Genomic DNA, 20,407 nt, shown 5'->3' on the forward strand with positions numbered 1-20,407 from the left:
TGATTCAGAAGATTCTGAACTTAATTTTGCAGGTGGAAGTAAAGATTTTGGATCAGAGGAGTGATCAATCAATCAAAATCAACAAGAATTTGTTAAATACTTACTAAATAAATGCTGGAGATGCAAATACAAAAGCAAAATAATTTATGCTCTTGAATATCTAAATTGCACTAAGACACTAAATCCTAAGAATAAGAACACTTTCCTTCCTCCTCTTTCTGCTTAATAAACACTTTCATTAAATTCCACTTAATAGATATGACAGACTCAGAGAAATTTGTAAAAAAAAAAAACAAAACAAAACAAAAAAAAACCCTCATGAACTAATGTAGAATGAAGTGAGATAAAGCAAGAGAACAACGTATGTAATGAAGACAATAATGTAAAAAAGAATAACTTTGAAAGATTTAAGAATGCTTGCTTGATTACTTATTTGCTTCCTATAAGCCAAAGTGATCCAAGAAAAAGAAAAGGGACTCTTACATTTAAGTAGTTCTTTTTGCTACAACAAAGAATTATAAACTAAGCAGGTAGCCATCAAGAGGAAAGTAGCTGAACAAATAAAGGTTCATGAATATAATTGGGCTATATAAGAAATGAAGAAAGGAAAGTTTCATAAAAACTGGGAAAAATTAATGCATAGAAGAGTACAAAACAAGATTAATTCATAACAATAAAATTACAAAGAAAAACAACTCTGAAAGACTTCAAAATTGTTCAAAGAAATAACCATGACTCCAGAAGATGATGAAATGCCCTCTGTCCATTTTCTGACACAGAAATGATGTATTCAAAACAGAGGGAGGGAGAGAGGCAAGGATGGAGGAGAGGAGAAAGGAAGATAGATAAAAAGAAGGGAGGGAGGAAGACAGACAAAAAGGAGAAAGGAAGGAAGGGAAGAAGGAAGGGAGAGGGAGGAAGGAATGAGGGAAAGAGGAAGGAAGGAAAGGAAGAAGGAATGGAGGGAGGGAAGAGAGGAAGGAAGCCTACTGAAGTTTTTTTAAATCAAATGCATTGACGAGAACAGAAAAGTGAAAAAAAATCACAGACAAGACAGCTCTGAAAGTTATACATGTTAAATTTATTATACATTTTGAAAGAACTGCAAGCTACATGTAAAAGACTGACATTTTTAAGTACTGTCTTTTTATATCTACTTTATTTAGTGTTTCTTAAATTCAGAGAAAAAATAAAATTTTAAAAAGAGAGGAGGATGAACTTGGGGAAAGTTGGTAGTGATAGTGATAAAAAAAAAAGTGTTTAAAAAAACAATAAAAATTGTAAAGAACAGAACAGAAGAAAGTTTATTATGGAGATTCAGGCAAATATAGGATTTTTTTTTTTTTTTTTTTTTTTTTTTTGCTGAGGCAATTGGGATGAAGTGACTTGCCCAGGGTCACACAGCTAGGAAGTATCTAAGGCCAAATTTGAACTCAGGTCCTCCTGAATTCAGGACTGATGCTCTATCTACTGTGCCATCTAGCTGCCCCCAGGAAGGTTTTTGCGGGTTTTTCCCCCTATTATATTAAATATAATACACATTTTAAAAGCTATTTTATATATAATCTTCTTTTCTGTTTTTCTTTATACAATAAAATTTTGTGTATGTTCATTTCAGAATGAAAAATATATTTTCAAAGTCATAGGTATCAACTTTTTAAAAAATTCTGCTTAGATGTATTTTTAAAAGCTGTAAGCTTTTTTAACTTACAGATTTTTCAGAAAATAATTTGTACCTAATTACTAAGGTATGTTTAACTACTAATGGATCATTTGATACAAATTAAGGATAACAGTCTAGTTGCAAAGAGAAAAAGCTCCTTTTTTAAGACAGGAAAATTCAGGAAAAATATTTCAGAAAAATTTCTCAGTGGATTAAAAAAAGAGACTTAGCAAAGAATCTTCTCTCTCGGGTCTTTAGAAAGTTAGAGGGGAGAAAAAGAAGGTATTTTGAAGAGAAAGGATCTGAATCAAATGGGGGGGGGCATTACTTTTGGAGAAGGTATGGAAAAGATAAATTCTTAGAATGATTTTCTAAGTACCTTAGCTACAGATGCATAAGCTATTTTAACAGTGATTATTATTACTGATTAATGCTTAGAGTTTTAAATTTTGTTTAAAAAAAAAAAAACTAAATGGAAAAGTATTCTCCTTCTTTCTTGATTAACCAGGCCCATGGAAAATCATAGCCATTTGGATCTGGTAGTCACAACCCAACCTATGTGGCAGGAGAGATCTCTTAACTGTAAGCAAAGTATCTGGGAAGATATAAACTCTCTCCTAAGAGTAAGCCTTAAAAACTCAAACCTCAAAATTTGGGAAGTATCATGAATCCTAATACCCTTACTCAGTCCTACTTTCTGTATCTTGATACAAGAAGAATATCTTAGGGGAAAAGAGAAATTCACTAAAGAGGAGAGCCTCAAGACAAAAAATTAAAGATAAAGCATGTCAAACTATTGCAGAAACTGAAAAATAAAAAAGCATAAAATAAAAACCTTTTTTAAAAAAGAAAACAATCAATTCAAATCGAAAAAACTCCTCATCTCAATTTAACTAGTGACACCTGAAGCTTTACAATGAGTTGGCTATTGAATATTGAGGTATAAAAAGAATAATGCAACAGAGATGCTACTAATTATAGTAGGGAAAGAAAGTTCTTAATTTCAGAATAATCATTTGGCATTTACAATGATTAGGGTGGTATGAATAAGTACATTTACCAAAACAAAAAATTTTGGTTCTTTATAACTATAAAGCCAAACTTATAAGAATTAATGAGAGATTATAAATCTATTAAAACCATCCCTTTTAAAATTTCAATTAGCCAAGACTAGTCTAAAAACTTGAAAGGCAACTTATGCTTATAACTTATAAAATCTATAATATCTATTTCAATTGAAAGCACAAACATACAAATAAATATTCTATCACAAATCATTACTTCATTTAATAGTCACCATATTGTAAAATCAGCTAGTACTTGTAAAAGTGGTTCTGGAAATGTGATACTGCATTATTTCCATGCTTAATAGCTAGTCCTATATTTTGCTTTAGGTACAAATTATGTAATCTATTCCCCAATAATAATTTCATGGGGGAAAATAAGTTCAGCATAAATTAAGAACAATTTTTGATGTTATTCATGAAATGTTTGTTGCAATTAAGTTGTTTTTTTTTAAGCAAGGGAGTATTTAAAAAAAAAAAAAACAAGATACATAATGAGTAGGTGAGATATGTGTTCAATTTTCTATTCATGTGAATACTAGTGGGTGTTGGTACTATTTTTATTTCAATAGCCTTACTTTTTTTCTAGACTGCACAAAAGGATGAATGGTTCTATCAAGCATAACATAGTATTATATTGCTCTCTGCCGAGAGGTCCAATAGTATAAATCTTTAAAGAGTTTCATATACAAGCCATATACTTTAAAATATATTTTTCAACAAAACTTCTGGAATTGAGTCCTGTTGTTCAGCCTCATCATCCAGAATTATTTTAAATGAAGATTTTCCTCTTAGAAATCTATACCTCATTAACACCAAAACCAAATTAACCGTTAATAAGCTACAGGTCTAAATTAACCAATGTGTACAAGGTTAACTTAGGTGAAAAGTACTTTTAGATATGTATACTTTACATTTGCATTGCACCATATTTTTAATAAAATATTTTCATTATATATTATGTATGTGGTTCCAAAAGCTTTGTAAAGTACTATTACCACCATTTTACACATAAAGAAATTAAGGCTTCGAGAAATCAAATCATTTGACCAAAGTTACCCAGCAATTAAGGAAATAACACCTAACAGTATATTTTACCTATCGAGTGCTTAATAAGCATTTCCAAATGAATCAATCATTAAAGGAGCACAATTCATTAAGATTCAATTCATAATGAGACTTCAGAGGAGCAATCACTAGACTTTCCTGGTATATAGAGAGATAATTCCATTGTGATCCCTGGCTAATTCTACCATACATTTATGAAACTATACTTCCCTATTTTGCCTTATTTGAAATCAGAGTCCACCTCTCCATTCATACTTTATTATTTACCAAGATACCCTAATTGTGTCCATGCCAACAAATCCCTTAACGATCACTTCCAAGTTTCTCAGAAACCCTTTATTTTCTGGTAATCACAGCTAAGAGTTGTGTTTATTTAATTTAATTAAACCTGTTATAAGCCAGAGTTGTAAAACTGTAAAGAAGGGAGGCATTGTATCTATGCAGTTAGAGGAAGATGATAAAAAAGAATAGCCCTTTGGACATGAACATTATTTGGAACAATAACAAAAACTATGAAATTATTCAACTGCCTAACACATTAATGAATCTAAGCAATCTTAGGATTTCGCCCTGCAAATTGTCAAAAATGACAACAGTCAATGTTGCAGATGAGGCAATGAGGAAGGATATGGACCCTAAAACATTGTTGGTGAAATGGGGAAATGGTATAACCATTTTGGAAAGCAATGTGTAATTACGCAAATAAAGTCACAAAAATGTCCATACCCTTTAAACCAGAGTCTTCATTACTGACTTATGGCTGAAGGAATCCACTAATAAGAGAAAAGCTCCCATAAATTCCAAATTATTTATAGCAGCCTTTTTTGTGAAAGTTAAGAACTAGAAAGGAAATAGCTGTCCATCAACTGTACCAAATTGTAGTGCATGTGTATGCTGAATGTATGTATGATGAATACAGACAGGCTTTTATGGAAAAATTCATATGAACTAAAACAGAGTGAAGTAAACAAGAGTCAAGAAAACCATATGCACACTTACTACAATAGTAGAAAGCTGAGAGAATAGAAGGGGGGAAGGAGAATTGTGGTAGAGGCATGGAAGTAAAAGGGAACAGTAGTAATAAAATTATTTGGGAAAGCAAAGGAAAAGAGAAGATTAGGAAAAGAGGTAGAAAAAAGTTAAGAGAAGGTAATAAGGGAATAGTAAAGTAGAAACAATGGAGAGAATATGAAAAATGGGAGGATAGAGGAATAAAAAAAGGGAGGGCATACCAAAAGAATTAATGTATCATACTTTCTAATCACTGTAATGACAGGTAAATGTTGACTGTATGAATTAGCTAATCTTTCTCAAAGGATAAATCTGTTTGCATAAACTAGCTCTTTGTATACACTTCAATCAAGTCCTTCTTTAGCTTTTATCTCTTCAGATTCAAAAATTCAATTTTCTTAAGACCCTCTTTATAAGTAACCTTTCTCATTCACATCTTACTCAGTTTGTCTTTCTCGAAGCAAAAAGGTAAAGATATAGTATGAATATATTAAAATAGGAATATTCCTGGTTGGGTGGTGGATCTGGGGCTATTACTATATCAACTTTTTCCTCAAAATACTTTGTAATGTTTTTATTTCATATATTTTATTTCACATAATTTCACATTCATATTCATATATGTAATGTTTATGAAGTAAATAAGAACAGTGAAGGGAAAAAAGAAAAGAAGTATCATAAAAAGACAGCATAGAGCTTAAAAGGTGGGAGGTACATGAAAGTAGGGTAAGAAGCCCATTCTCGTGCTTGAGTACTAACTTATAGTCGGTATTTTTAAAAAAATTACCAACTAACAGTCCCATTTTTCTTATTTTGCAAGTAATTATTTAGAACATAATTATTTAAGGAGTAAAAACAACTAAACATATACTCTATTTCCATGAAAAATCATTTTCTATATGTAATATGCTCATAATTTATTAGGTACTCTCTCTGTAGCCTGTTCTGTTTGTCTATTTAATAATTTTTCCTTTTACATAGTTGCAATATGTTCTTTTGATTCTGAATTTTTTATTTTGTACAATTTCATCTTTCAAAGTTTCTTTGCAATTTTCATATTTAACATTTTAATGGTTATATAGCATTGTATACAAATCACCAATAAACACAATATTAACTATTTAGTTCCTTGCAATTAAAAGACAGTGATAGTGATGATACATGTACATATTTTTGAACCAATATCTGTTTCTCTTTGTGATAATTCTTGTAGTTTATTCTTTTTAAACATTATATTGCTTTATTGATATCATTGTCACTTTTAAATAGGGCAAATTGTACAATTAATTTGGATAACACTGTGCTTTAGTGGATGCCCTCCAAAAACCTGCAGTTAGCACAGGCAACTTGCATACCTGTTTCTCCATCACGCCACAACAGACCTTCTGGTAAATCCTATTCCTCAGGAATACCCAGCTCCTTTAAGACAGCTGTAGTCAATTGTAGTCAACTGGACCCCAAAGCAAAGTGACAAAAGATACTCTAAAATATAAAATACCTGGCTAATGCAGAAATATGTCTTTAGTGACCCTATGTATAATGGGGATCATATTTCTTGCTTTCTCAATGGGTGAATGGGGAGAGAAAAATTGGAACTATAAATAAAAATTTAATTTAAAAGTTAAATTAAAACAACCAAACAATATGGAACACAGGGAGATTTATCCCGATTTGCGATATCTAGGGCTGGTTCTGTATACAAGTTTAGGATGTTTTCTGTGTTTTTCCCCCCTTCTTCTGATAACAGCTGCTGTGAGAAGCAGCAGTCAACATTTTAATCATGCTTCATCCTTACAGCATAAAGAGCTTTCACATACATATTTAACGAGGTGAAACATCCAGAGAGTTGGTTATTGTCAATAATATTAACTCTCCTTACCATTGAGGAAACTAAGATGCCAAAAAAGTGTTTTCCTCCAAGTCACAGAATTCAGTAATGGTATTGCCCGGGCTAGTCTGATATTCCACCTGCCAGTATGGGACTCAGTCAATCTGTCAAAGCAACAGAATTAACTGATGTCTCATGGGGAACCTGGGCCATTCTTCTATACTGAAAACCCCTCACTAAGCCACCTCTCTCATTTCACCAAGTTATACTAGATTCTCATCTGGAAGAAGAGATCTGCACATGAGAAAACATTTGATACAAGAAACTACCAAAAGGCAGGCAGGCAGGCAGTGGATGAACTTTTCCATTTGACACAAAAGTTAACTAAGGCTCTGGGCTCAATATCACAGAAAGTTAGTGAAATAATGTTAAGAAGAACATAGGTTCTTTTTTTTTTTTTTTTAAATACTTATAACTTTTTATTGACAGAACCCATGCCAAGGTAATTTTTTACAGCATTATCCCTTGCACTCACTTCTGTTTCAATTTTTCCCCTCTCTCCCTCCAGTCCCTCCCCCAGATGGCAAGCAGTCTTCTACATGTTAAATATGTCACAGTATATCCTAGATACAATATATGTGTGCAGAACCAAAGAACATAGGGTTCTTGATCCCTAATTTTTTTGTTTTTGTAGTCATACTGCCTAACAGATAGTATACTCTTAGTAAATGTTTCTGGTTAGAAAAGGAATAAGAAACAACAACCAAAAAAAAAAAAAAAAAACCAAATAATTTTTTAAAATAAAAATTAAGAACCTTTGCCCTGGAGAGCTTTTTATTTTAGGTCAATTCTATATATTCTGGTCCCTCATTAGATGGCACTAGCTTTAACGTAACACACTCTTGGGTTCTGAAGCAAACAAAACTTAGTTATAATAAATATTTTTAAATTTATAGGAAACTTGGGAGATCATAGAAATCATTGAATTTAGAGCTCCAGGAACATCAAATTGATTCCTTTCTTCATTTTACAGATGAAGAACGCCCTTAATGCAGATAGTACGGCAGAGCTTTCATCTGAACCCACACTTTAAAATTCCCAAACTAGTTCTTGTTTTAGGTCACTCTGTCCAATTTATTCTTTTTGCAGAAAATGGAAGTCCCTCAGGTCATTTTCTAGGATCTCTTCAGAAAAAAATTTTTTAATAGCCGACAGATAGCACATGTAATTAATAATCAACTATGCTGAAAATGACTTAGGATCATAGTTAAAGAGTTGAAAGAAGCTCAAGTTCAGAGAGGCTAATTGTCAAATTCATGGTCACAGGCAGGTTTTGAATTCTAGTTTTCCTGACCCCTTGTATAGCATTTTGCTTCTCACACCACACTTTCCCCTTTTTCCTGCCTTATAACAAGAAAGTCCCTATATATCCCAAATTTGCAGCCATTATTCCAACAGTGTGCCAACCTCCTTATTTGTTAGTTTTAGCTATTTTCAGCTAATTCAGATGATTAGGAATCATCTCCCGTTACTAACACAATTCTACCATCTAGTGGCAAAAATGGGAAACTCCAACCTACAGGAAATAAAGTTAGGTTTTTGGCTTCTTTGGCCATTCTGCTTCAAGTCTCTTACATTGTCCTTTTGTTGCCAAACAACTGCCTACCAGGAGAACCAGTAACCACCTAACTTTCCTAGAGGCTGCTCTGGGAACTCTGGTTCTACAGTATTTTTGCTCCATATTTATGCTGCTATTTGCCAGGGGTTAACAAGCTAAAGTTTAGCTTAAATTCAGAGGACTTTCCTCAACCATTTTCCTGAGAAGGACAGGAATGAGTCTTTCATATTTATCTTAGTGTCTCACCCAAGTCCTTGGTTTAAGGCATATCACAAAATTAATGTTTAATATTTGTCAAATGAATTAATGAAATTTCGTTTCTCCTTAATGGTTTTTTTGGTTAGAAATTGGTCTTTATTTTAGAGTTGACTCTAGATGAATGTATTACACCATACATTACAAAAAATTCAAACTGTGTACATGAACTAAACATTAAAGAGCATTAAAAAAAAAAGAATAAACAAAATCAGATATATCATCTATGGCTAGGAGCTGAATTCCTTTTTTTTTTTTTTGATCATCTGACTTTTTTTATTTTTTAAAAAAATTTTTATGAACATGAATGTTGAAATTCACTCTTGCAAAAACCTTGTATTCTAAATTTTTTTCTCCCTCCTTTCCCTCTACCCCTTTCCCTAGACAGCAAGTAATCCAATATATATTAAACACGTGCAATACTTCTATACATATTTCCACAATTATCATGCTGAACAAGAAAAATCAGATCAAAAAGGAAAAAATGAGAAAGAAAACAAAATGCAAGCAAAAAACAACAACAAAAGTGAAAATACTATGTTGTGATCCACTCCCAGTCCCCACAGTCCTCTTACTAGGTGTAGATGGCTTTCTTCATCACAAAACCATTGAAAATGGCCTGAATCATCTCGTTACTAAAAAGAGCCACATCTATCAGAATTGATCATCACATAACCTTATTGCTGCTGTGAATCATGTTCTCTTGGTTCTACCCACTTCATCAGTTCATATAAATCTCTCCAAGACTTTCTGAAATCATTTTGCTGATTGTTTCTTAAAGAACAATATTCCAATGGCTTTTTCTTATTGAAATCCAAGAGACACCCCTTTCAATTTCTCTGAAAATGTCTATCAACACTGGTATCAACATTTTTAATTTTCCCTTACTTACATAGCATTTTAAGGTTGCAAAGAGCTTTACACAGTCTCATCTGATGGGAAGAATGGCGTGATAAAAGACAAAGCATAAAATTAAAGAAGACCCAGAATCCATTTCTACTTCTTAATTCCTAGTTTATTAGTGGGCAAAACAATGAACCTCAGTTTCCTCCTGTGCAAACTCAATGTTTTTAGCTTAACATAGTTCTCATGAGCAAAATACTTTGTAAATTAAGTGTTATGCGAATTCCAGCTTCAAGAGCTAATTTGCAGATTAAAATTCAATTCCACAAATCTCCGATAGTCTATGAAGCACCTCATATTGTGTAAACCCATCTCCTCCATCAGTTCAATGGCAAAAAGCTCTGGAGGGGAAAAAGGTTTGTGCAAGGCACTATGGACTCAGAGATAGAAACAAAACAGCCCAAATCCTAACAGGCATTGTAATCTACTGGAGAGAAACACACACAAATGAATGATGTTCAGGGCAATTGAGGGAGAGCACCAATCAGAGGCAGGAGGAAAGAGGGGAAAGAAAGGAGGTACTTGATAGTTTCTGAGCCACAGGAATGAAAAGGGAATGATTTGAAACATGGAGAACAGTTTATGTGAATGCACAGAATTGGGACAGGGAATTTAGTTTGGGGAACACATCAGTTTGCCTGGAAAGGGAAGTAGCATGAAATAAGGTTAGAATGTTATTAAGAGGGTGCCAGATTATTAGTAAACGATAGTGCAAGAACTGAAACTCGGTATTTCTGACTCTAAACCTATTGGAAATATTTGGTGGCCCCAGTCTCTAAAGCTATTAAAACTTAAACTGCACTAAGACTTTGGGGCAGTCTGTAGAGATCAGTTTTAATCACATCCCAAACAAATTCTCTTCACCCTTCCTGCCCCTTAATCAACAACCTTGTCCATAATATTGAAGTGAGGCAGAGCAACAATGACTATTTATACACACCCAAAACACATCACTAAAATACCTGATACCGACACATTTTTTCACACTCGGGTGCCTCCCACATTCTGTCTAGCCTCCTCTATCAGGCTTTTCAGGCTCTCTACACTCTGGGCTAATCTAGAACCATTCACCACTGCCCAAAAAACAGCCTTCATTACCATCAAGCAGACCTCCTCTTTGTCTCACTAACAGTGTTCGTTACTGACCCTGTTTTTGCCATGTCTGCTCCCTAACATGCCCACAACACAACAACCTCGACCATCCCTAGGCTTTCATGGTATTGTCAATGTCATATTTTATTATTCTCTATTATTTAGCACTTAATTGTCTGTTTCATTAAGACTTCAAGCAAACTATTAATTCTTAAAGAGTAAGCACTGTATCTTTCTTTTGGATCCCTTCATTATCACAATTAGGCACATAGTCAGTGCTCCATACATGTTTGTTAAACAACAAATGTTGAAAGAATGAGTCATGTTTAACATAGAATGCCCTTGGCATTAAGAGAGAAATATCTTCAAAGTTCTGGCTAATATGAATATCTATGATTGAGACGGCACAGAATTATGTAAAATATTGAGCCAAAGTGGATCTGAAAAAGCTCATCTAGTCAATATTCGACACTGTGCCCATGAGGAACTTAAGTCTAGGAAAACTGAATGACTTGCACAAAGCAGGATTCTTCTCTCAGTCTACTGCGACCTCCAATAATAAAGATGACGATATTGGGGGGATGTGGACATGATAGCTGTCTTCAGTTTCTGGCTTGTTCCGTTTGGTCCCAGAGGACAGAAATAGGAGCTATGAAGAACTTACAAAGTGGTCAGTTTATATGAACTTCAACATCCAAAAGAACTCCCAAGGTGGTAGGCTCTGTACCTTGGAGGACGTCAAGTAGAGGATTGTCAGGTGTGAGACTAGCAATTTTTTGATGTTGGAGTCAGACTAGATGGGCAATGAGATCCTTTTCAACTCTCAAATTCTATGAGTCTACTTTTTCCCTTCCCTTTCTCTTCTCTATCTGGCAGGGAAAGGGTAAAAACTAAACAGAAAGAAGAAATGAACCACAAAGACTAACCCTGGAGAACTAGCTTGACTTGGGAACACTGGGCTTAACAGAGGGGTCGAGTTCTACAAAAACAGAGCTGGAATCTAAGTCAGGCTCCGGCAAACTACAGCATTGCACATATGCTCATATGTGCAGGTGCCAAAGGTGGCAATGCAAAAAATTTTAATGGCATACTCTCAATTGAACAGCTTTAGTATGAGCATATTTAGCAGTCTTCCCAGGTTTTACAAAACACCAAGGCTAATTATGTCTGCCATATCACACACAAACAACTTTACTGACAGTTAGACACATTTAATTTGAGCTAATATCCTTATATTTCTTCAGCCTGTACTTTTATTTCTTTTAAATATCTTAATTTTTGTGAGTTATATATCTTTTCATTTCATTTATTTATTTATTTGTTGGCAAGGCAACTGCGCAGGGTCACACAGCTAAAGTGTTAAATGTCTGAGGCTGATATGAAAAGATGTTCCAAGTCATTATTAATCAGAGAAATGCAAATTAAGACAACTCTGAGATACCACTACACACCTGTCAGATTGGCTAGAATGACAGGGAAAGATAATGCGGAATGTTTGGGATGTGGGAAAACTGGGACATTATACATTGTTGGTGGAATTGTGAACACATCCAGCTATTCTGGAGAGCAATCTGAAACTAGGCTCAAAAAGTTATTAAACTGTGCATACCCTTTGACCCAGCAGTGTTTCTACTGGGCTTATTTCTACTGGGCTTATATCCCAAAGAGATCTTAAAGGGGGGAAAGGGACCTGTATGTGCAAGAATGCTTGTGGCAGCCCTCTTTAAGGTGGCCAGAAACTGGAAACTGAGTGGATGCCCATCAACTGGAGAATGGCTGAATAAATTGTGGTATATGAATGTTATGGAATATTATTGTTCTGTAAGGAATGACCGGTGGGAGGATTTCAGAAAGGCCTGGAGAGACCTACATGAACTGATGCTGAGTGAAATGAGCAGAACCAGGAGATCATTATATACTTCAACAACAATACTATATGATGATCAATTCTGATGGACGTGGCCCTCTTCAGCAATGAGATGAAATAAATCAGTTTCAATAGAGCAGTAATGAATTGAACCAGTTACACCCAGTGAAAGAACTCTGGGAGATGACTATGAACCACTACAAAGAATTCTCAATCCCTACATTTTTGTCCACCTGCATTTTTGATTTCCTTCACAGACTAATTGTACACTATTTCAGAGTCCGATTCTTTTTGTACAGCAAAATAACTGTTTGGACATGTATACTTATATTATATTTAATTTATACTTTAACATATTTAACATGTATTGGTTAACCTGCCATCTGGGGGAAGGAATGGGGGGAGGAGGAAAAAAACTGGAACAAATGATTTGGCAATTGTCAATGCTGTAAAATTACCCATGCATAATTGTTTAAATTATAATTAATGTGTAAAATTACACATGCATTTTGTAAATAAAAAGCTATAATTAAAAAAAATAGTGGCTGTCTTAAAAAAAAAAAAAAAAAGATCTGAGGCTGAATTTGAACTCAAGTTCTCCTGATTCCAGAGCCAATTCTCTCTATCCACCATGCCATCTAGTTGCCTCTGCATAATTTTATATTAATGTTTATTTATTACATTTGGCAGGTAAAACCAATCGTTTTATCTATTCACTCATTCATTTAACTGTTTATTACATTCCTATATTACATTCCTATAATGAGTAAGGCATTGTATTAGAAAGCCTAAGGATATGAAGACCAAAGGAATTGATGTTTAATTGTTCTAAAGGAACTTAGATTTTACAACACAGGTATAGCTAAGTACATGTAAAGTAATGAAAAGGAGTTGGGAGAGGACGCACTTAAGCTGAACCTGAAGGAGCTAGCATTCCAAACATAGGGGATACTGTGCAAAGGCAGAAAAAGTTATGTGTTGAGAATAGCAAGGAGATCAATTGAATCGGAATAGAGAATGTGCTAAAGTAATGCATTATCATTTAGGAAAGATATATTTAAGCAAGTCAATGAAGGACTTTAAATTACTTATAGAGGAATCTGTGTCTTATACTAGAGGCAATAAGAGCCAGTGAAGCTCTTAGAAGAGGGAAATGACACAAGTCAGGCCTGTATTTTAGAAATATAAGTTTGGTAGCTGTGTGGAAGAGAAATGCTTATCATATGCATTCTACTGCTGATGGTTTGCTAACATTCAACTGGAGGTGGAGGAAAGGCTGTGAATGATGTCCAAATCGCCCCCCTTTCCCCCCCGCCCCCTTGCAAATCTTTCCTTGACTGATCCAAGACCTAATAATGGTGTTCATTCTCTGATGGATCATTATTGCCCTAATAAAGATACTCCACAAGTATTGTATGAACTATGTAAAATAAAATATAATCAGAAATTGTGTATAAAGGATTCTTACAAATAATAATAATTAAAAAAAAAAAAAAACTACGACGTTATTTGAAAAGATCTTACAGGATAGCTAGAGTCCAACTTGTGCAATTTCACACTTTGTCAGGAATTGCCCTCCAGATAAGATATCCTTAAATACAATATTGTAAAAATATAATTTCCAATTGAAATGTAATAAACCTAGTTTTGGCAAACATAAAAGAATGGAAAACCATTGCCCAGATTTCAATGGTCTTTATCATAGTTTCTTAAGGGAACTACAAAAAACATAATTAAAAAGAAAAAAATCTTTTATTTTATTGAAAACCATACAACTCATCAAAAAACAAAAGCCACCAGAAAAGTAGTTTTATTTATTAACCCATTCCTCTGAACACTTTAGAAAACACAAATGAATAAAGATTGCAAATTTTTTTTTTTCAATCTTTTCATTTTCAATTTAAGGAGAAAAACTCCATTAATTGTGGCAAAGCATTAGGATCTATTTTGAAAGAAAAGTCCATTTTTCACATGAAATATTCTTGTACCTTGTAGATTTTATTTGGAGACCTCCTTCTGCCATCTTACACTTTCTTCACAACTATGATTATAACTGGTACCAAGGCCCTCAGTGATACTAAGAGTAAAAGGTCATATACATCATGAAAAAGTGGAATTATTTTAAAAGAAAGGGAAATGAAAGTGAATGTTCCTATACAATGACTCCATAGCTTTATGGGACAGAATTGACTCGAATAGTTTTGGAAAATGAATAAAACCTATCATTATCTCCTTTTAACATTCCAAAATATTTTACTGTCATGAATATGCAAAGTGAAGACATTTCAAGGTTCTCTCTAAAAAGTTCTAAATGACAAGCTATTACTTATATGAAAGCTGAGGAGAAATAAAGCCTTATTTCAAAATTAAACTTGAAAGCTGCTTGGAGAAAAAAGTTCTGAATAATGTTAATAAGATCCAAGAAGAAAAAAAGAATATTTTTAAAACAAATTTTTGGGAATCTCTTTAAAATATGAATTTCATTCCAAAAAAGTGAAAGAACTTTAATAACAGATCTTCTAAATCTGAGAGGCATGACAGGGTTTGGAGGAGTTTAACTGAAAATAAGGCATGCTTTCATAAGAGGTTTTGTTGAAAATATTTCAATCATCAGGAATTTTTTTTAAAGGCTCTTCATGTAAATGTTCTTAGTTTGTGCAAAGTTTGGCTGGGACTCTTTTCATATGAAATGGACGTACTCCAGATTTTTCCTTAGTCTAACTTACTGTTCTCATTAATCATGACAAATATTCTAGAATATTTGTATTTTTATGTATGGTATAAAAGTTCTCACTGCCCATTAATAAGGACTCTGTCCAGACAACTAATGCTATCTCCTGAATAAGGTGTGAAATCATTGTCTTATCTTAAGTTGCCCAGGAAATCATACTAAAGATGATTCTTACCTTATTCATGTATCATAGATAAATCTTTGCACATGGCCTTTTAAAAGGGCACAGGAGAATTATAAGGGTAAAAATGAGAGAAAGGGACAATAATGAGGGCTAACCAGATTCTCCCCACCTTGGAGTATGTTTTAGGAAGCATTGCTAACAATAAGCCTACTGAAGATGATGGAATTCCAGCTAAGATATTTAAAAATCTAAAAGATGATGCTCTTAAAATGTTGTATTCAATATGCCAGCAAATTCGAAAACACAACAGTGGCCACTGTATTGGAAAAGATCAGTTTATGTCCCAATCCTAAGGAAATCCCAAGGAATGTTCAAATTACCAAAGAATCCCACTCATTTCACATGCCACTAGGGTTACACTTAAGACTATGCAAGCTAGGCTTCAGCAATACGCAAGTTTTGAAGAGGCAGAGGAACTAGAGACCAAATTGCCAATATTCTCTGGATTATGAAGAAATCAAGGGAGTTCCAGAAAAGCATCTATTTCTGCTTCACTGATAAATTAAAGCCTTTGACTTTGTGGATCACAACAAAATGTGGCAAACCCTCAAAGAAATGAGAGTATTAGATCATCTTACTTATTTTCTGAGGACCCTGTATGTGGGTCAAGAAACAATAGTTAGAACCAAAAATGGAACAAGGGGCTTGTTTAAAATTGGAAAAGAAGTACAACAAGGCTATAATATTGCTATCTTATTTAACTTATATGCAAAATACGCCATGCAAAGTGCCATACCAAATGAACCAAAAGCTGGAAGTAAAGTTGCCTAGAGAAGTATTATCAACCTCAGAAAATATCATTCCAATGACAGAAAGAAAGAAAATGAAGAAAAATTAAGAAGCCTCTTGATGAGGATAAAAAAGGAGACTATAAAAGCTGGTTTAAAGTTCAATATTAAAAAAACATTTCCTGATATTCAGTGGGAGAAGAAATAGAAGCTGTGTCAGACTTCATATTCTTGAGCTCAAAGATCATTGTTGATGGCAACTAAAGGCATGAAATTAAAAGATAATTGCTCCTTAGAAGGAAAGCTCTATATAGTCAAAACTAGTTTTTGGGGAAGGAAGGGAAAAATTGGAACAAAAGGTTTTGCAATTGTCAATGCTGAAAAATTACTCATGCATATATCTTGTAAATAAAAAGCTATAATAATAATAATAAGAAGAAGAAGAAGAAGAAGAAGAAGAAGAAGAAGAAGCAGCTACAATTTATAATTGTATAATTGTGAATGTTGGACTATAAAGCATCACAGAATCAATGCTTTTGAACTGTGGTACTGGAGAAGTCTTTTGAGAGTCCCTTGGAGAGCAAGGAAATCAAATCAGCCAATACTTTTAAAAAATTAATTCAGGCTATTCACTGGAAGGGCAAATATTGAAATTGAAACTTAAATACTTAGGTCACTTGATGATAAGACAGGTCTCATTGGAAAAGACTGATGCTGGCAAAGATTGAAGGCAAAAGAAGAACAGGACAGTGGAGGATGAGATGAATAGATGTTGTCATGGAACAAAGAACATGAACTTGTACAGACTTGAAGAGAGTGGTAGACAGAAGGGCCTAAAGCTAGACAAGACTGAACAACTAACAAGAAAAACAACCATATTCTAGGATTAGATTTTCTAGAGAAGTCTGATCAGCCCTGCAATCCTAAGGAACACTATACTATAGAAAAATTGCTACACCAACAGAGGAACTGTTGCCCCAAGGAGCAAACCTGGACTTTATTCTTCACAGTAATAGTGAGTTTTATGTGGATTGTGATGTCTGAAAGACTGATAGTATCAAATACATTTACCTCACAGAGAATCTCAGGATAGTATTTTGGTCTGGAAGATGATAAAAATTCTAGGGAGATAGGAAGCTCATTGGAAAGAAAGGCTGCTTAACTTTCCAACAATTCTGAGTTAATTCTTGGAAGGAATATGTGCGTTTGTAAGAATCCAGGATATAGTTCTAAGTTAGGACTCTATAGTATGTAGGACCCTCAGGAAGAAATCTTACCAGAAGGGTACTTTCCTCTCTAGGAACCTCAAGTTATTTCCCTGGTGGAGGGAAGAGGGAGAAGGGGGTTAATCCCAGAATGATAGATGGCTATCACAAAGGAAATATCTTGCTTATGAGCTCTGGTGCTTTTTTGGTTAGGATAAAAAAAAAAAAAAAAAGGTAACATATACTCAATATACTGTTAGCCTGAGTGCTTGCATAGGCCATTTTCCTTTTGCTATGGAAATTTAGAAATTAGTCATATTCTCATGTTTCTAGAGAAGAAATTCTGCAAAGGACACAAGTGAGAAAGAAAGCATGGTTACTGAGAAGTTCCTAAGATTGAATGAGGTCTATGTAAACTCACAGCTTTGTTGTTGGTCCATATTTAGGGTAAATAAAAGATATCTACTGGTTTCCTTTATTCACATGCTTATTAATACCTCAAAAAAATCACATAGGTTAATAAAGCATAACTTTTTCCTTACCAGAATTATAATGATTTCCCTCAATAAAAATATCTATTAAAATATTCTTACATTTACCTTATCCTTTAACTTTTCAAAGGGATACATATGTTACATTATTTCATGTGATGTACATAACAACCCTAGTAGCTTGTTAGGAAGGTCTTATTATGGTCATTTTACAGAGATAGAAATTGAGACACAGCTTTACTTATTTATTTATTTTTTAGGTAATTTTGTTTTAAGTAATATTGACACTAACTATGATTCCTGATCTAGCTCTTGCCACATTTACCAGCTGCCCCTCAGTTACTGCCTCTATCCAAGGATAGTGGTCATAGTTTCTCAATGAAGAAATTGATCCATAAAAGCAAAGGACATTTCTTTCACAAAGCCTCATTAAAATATTTTTTCTACTGGGGAAAATTTTTACAGCAAGTTTCTCTGAAAAACATCTCATTTCTCAAATATATAGAAAACTGAGTCAAATCTATGAGAACAGAAGTCATTTTCCTATTAATAAATGGTCAAAGGATATGAATGGGAAGTTTTTAGAAGAAATCAAAGCTATTTATGGTCTTGAAAAAATGCTCTAACTCACTACTGATTAGAGAAATGTAAATTAAAACAATTCTGAGGTATCACCTCACCCCTATCAGACTGCCTAATATGAAAAAGGAAATAACAAATATTAGAGAAGATGTGGAAAAATTAGGATATTAAAGCATTGTTGGGTTGTGAACAGATTCAATCATTCTGGAGAACAATTTCGAGCTATGCCCAAAAAGCTATAAAATTGTACATACTTTTTGATCCAGCAATACTGCTCAATAAGTCTGTATCCCAAAGAGATCAAAGACAAACGTCCTATAGGTGCAGTTATATTTATAGCAACTCTTTTTGTGGTGGCAAAGTACTGGAAATTGAGGGTGTGTCCATCAACTGGGGAATGGCTTGAACAATTTGTAGTATATGATTGTGATGGAATACTATGGTGCTATGAGAAATGACAAGCAGAATGGTTTCAGAAAAGCCTGGGAAGCCATATATGAAGTAATAAAATGTGAAATGACCAGAACTAAGAAACACAACAGCAATACTGCATGATGATCATTTGTGAATGACTTAGCTACTTAGTTATAATTTAGAAACATCATCATCCAATAAAACTGCAAAGGACTTATGATAAAAAAAAAAAAAAAGTTATTTACTGCCAGAAAAAGAACTGATGGAACTGAAATGCAATGTGAAGCACACTTTTTTTATATTTTATTTTTCTTGGGGTTTTTTAGGTTTGTGTTTTCTTTTACAACATGAGCTAATAGAGAAGAAATATGTTTGCATGACTATACATGTATAACCTATATCAAACTGCTCTCAGAGAATTTGGAACTCAAAATTTTAAAAAATAAATGTTAAAAATTGGTTTTATATATAATAGAAAAAAGTATGTTTTCTTTTCTTGAAATTGTCCCTGAAAACCCAGTATGTGTCATTACTTATCCACAGAGAAAAGGTGACTGGGTAGTTTAATGCCAGTATATTCAATACTGGCATTCAAAAAGTAACTATGATTTCAGAAATCCCGAACTATATCAATATGCTTAATTTTCACACTTATAAATGGTTTTTGGTTTTCTTATAATTACTCAAATAAGTGGAAAATTCTATTATGTCTTAATTTTTAAAAAAATTAAAAACCATTAGAGGAAAAATTCCACACTTACCTATAGCACAGTGTAAAATCTAGAAAAAAAAAAAATAAAAAAGAAACATTAGTGAGAGCTTTGAGTAGATTTTTCAGTTATGTTACCAGTAACAATGTAAGCAAAAGACTGATATTCCATTTTAAAACCGGAGTATAGGCTTATATGTGATTCTTTTCCAGATAACTTTTTTAAAAAATTATACTGAATACTGATTAATGTAGATTTCCTAATGATTAACCCCTTTACATGTTCTTTTAGTTAATTTCAATTCAATTCTCTCTAGCATACATGCATATTATATTTACATAATAATTATACTTAGGCATTGCATTTCTTACCCACTGATGTAACAGGAAATCTGGCAAGAACATTAAATTTAATTCAATGTAAATATTAAAAAGGTACCAGAATTAATAGAGTTCCTATCTTCAGATAAAAAAAAAAAAAATTGAAGGAAGGAAACAATACTAACAAATTCGGGAAGAATTCCCAGAGGAACTGTCACCTAAGTTGATTTTCAAAGGAAGATAAAAGTTATCTGAGACATAGAGATGAGAATTATCATAAGACATAAAGCGGAAAATAACTTTAGAAATCGTCTAAATTTTACAGATAAAGAAAGTGAGTCACAGAGAAGCTAAGTAATTTGTTTAAAGTCACCTAAGCAGTAAATATTAAGATTTAAAGCCAAGTTTTTTGACTCCAAATCCAATGATCCTTCTTAAGTACTAATCACTACTTCTAATGTTCCAGGCATGGAAGACAATCTGCTCAGAGCTTGGAGTTCATGTAACAGTTAATGAATGGTACAATTTTGCTATTAAAGAAGTCAGAAATAGAAGTGGAATTTGAGGCAGAAGCTACCTTGCAAAGGACCTTGAATGTCAGGCTGGGAAATTTGACTTTTATTCTAGTGCCTATAGGGAACCTGTGAATGCTTACTTTGGCAACTGAGTGGCA

General features: G+C 33.5%; 1 protein-coding gene across 1 annotated transcript in view; it reads right to left on the reverse strand.

The window, feature by feature from the left end:
- HACD2 (3-hydroxyacyl-CoA dehydratase 2) overlaps window positions 1–20,407 on the reverse strand; it is a 93,591-nt gene that overhangs the window by 48,542 nt on the left and 24,642 nt on the right. Inside the window, exon 3 of the mRNA XM_051985427.1 lies at window positions 19,466–19,484. Within this exon, the coding sequence (XP_051841387.1) occupies window positions 19,466–19,484 (19 nt within the window). The remainder of the gene's footprint in view (window positions 1–19,465; window positions 19,485–20,407) is intronic.

Source organism: Antechinus flavipes, chromosome 3 (genome assembly GCF_016432865.1).
Source record: "Antechinus flavipes isolate AdamAnt ecotype Samford, QLD, Australia chromosome 3, AdamAnt_v2, whole genome shotgun sequence".
NCBI lineage: Eukaryota > Metazoa > Chordata > Mammalia > Dasyuromorphia > Dasyuridae > Antechinus > Antechinus flavipes.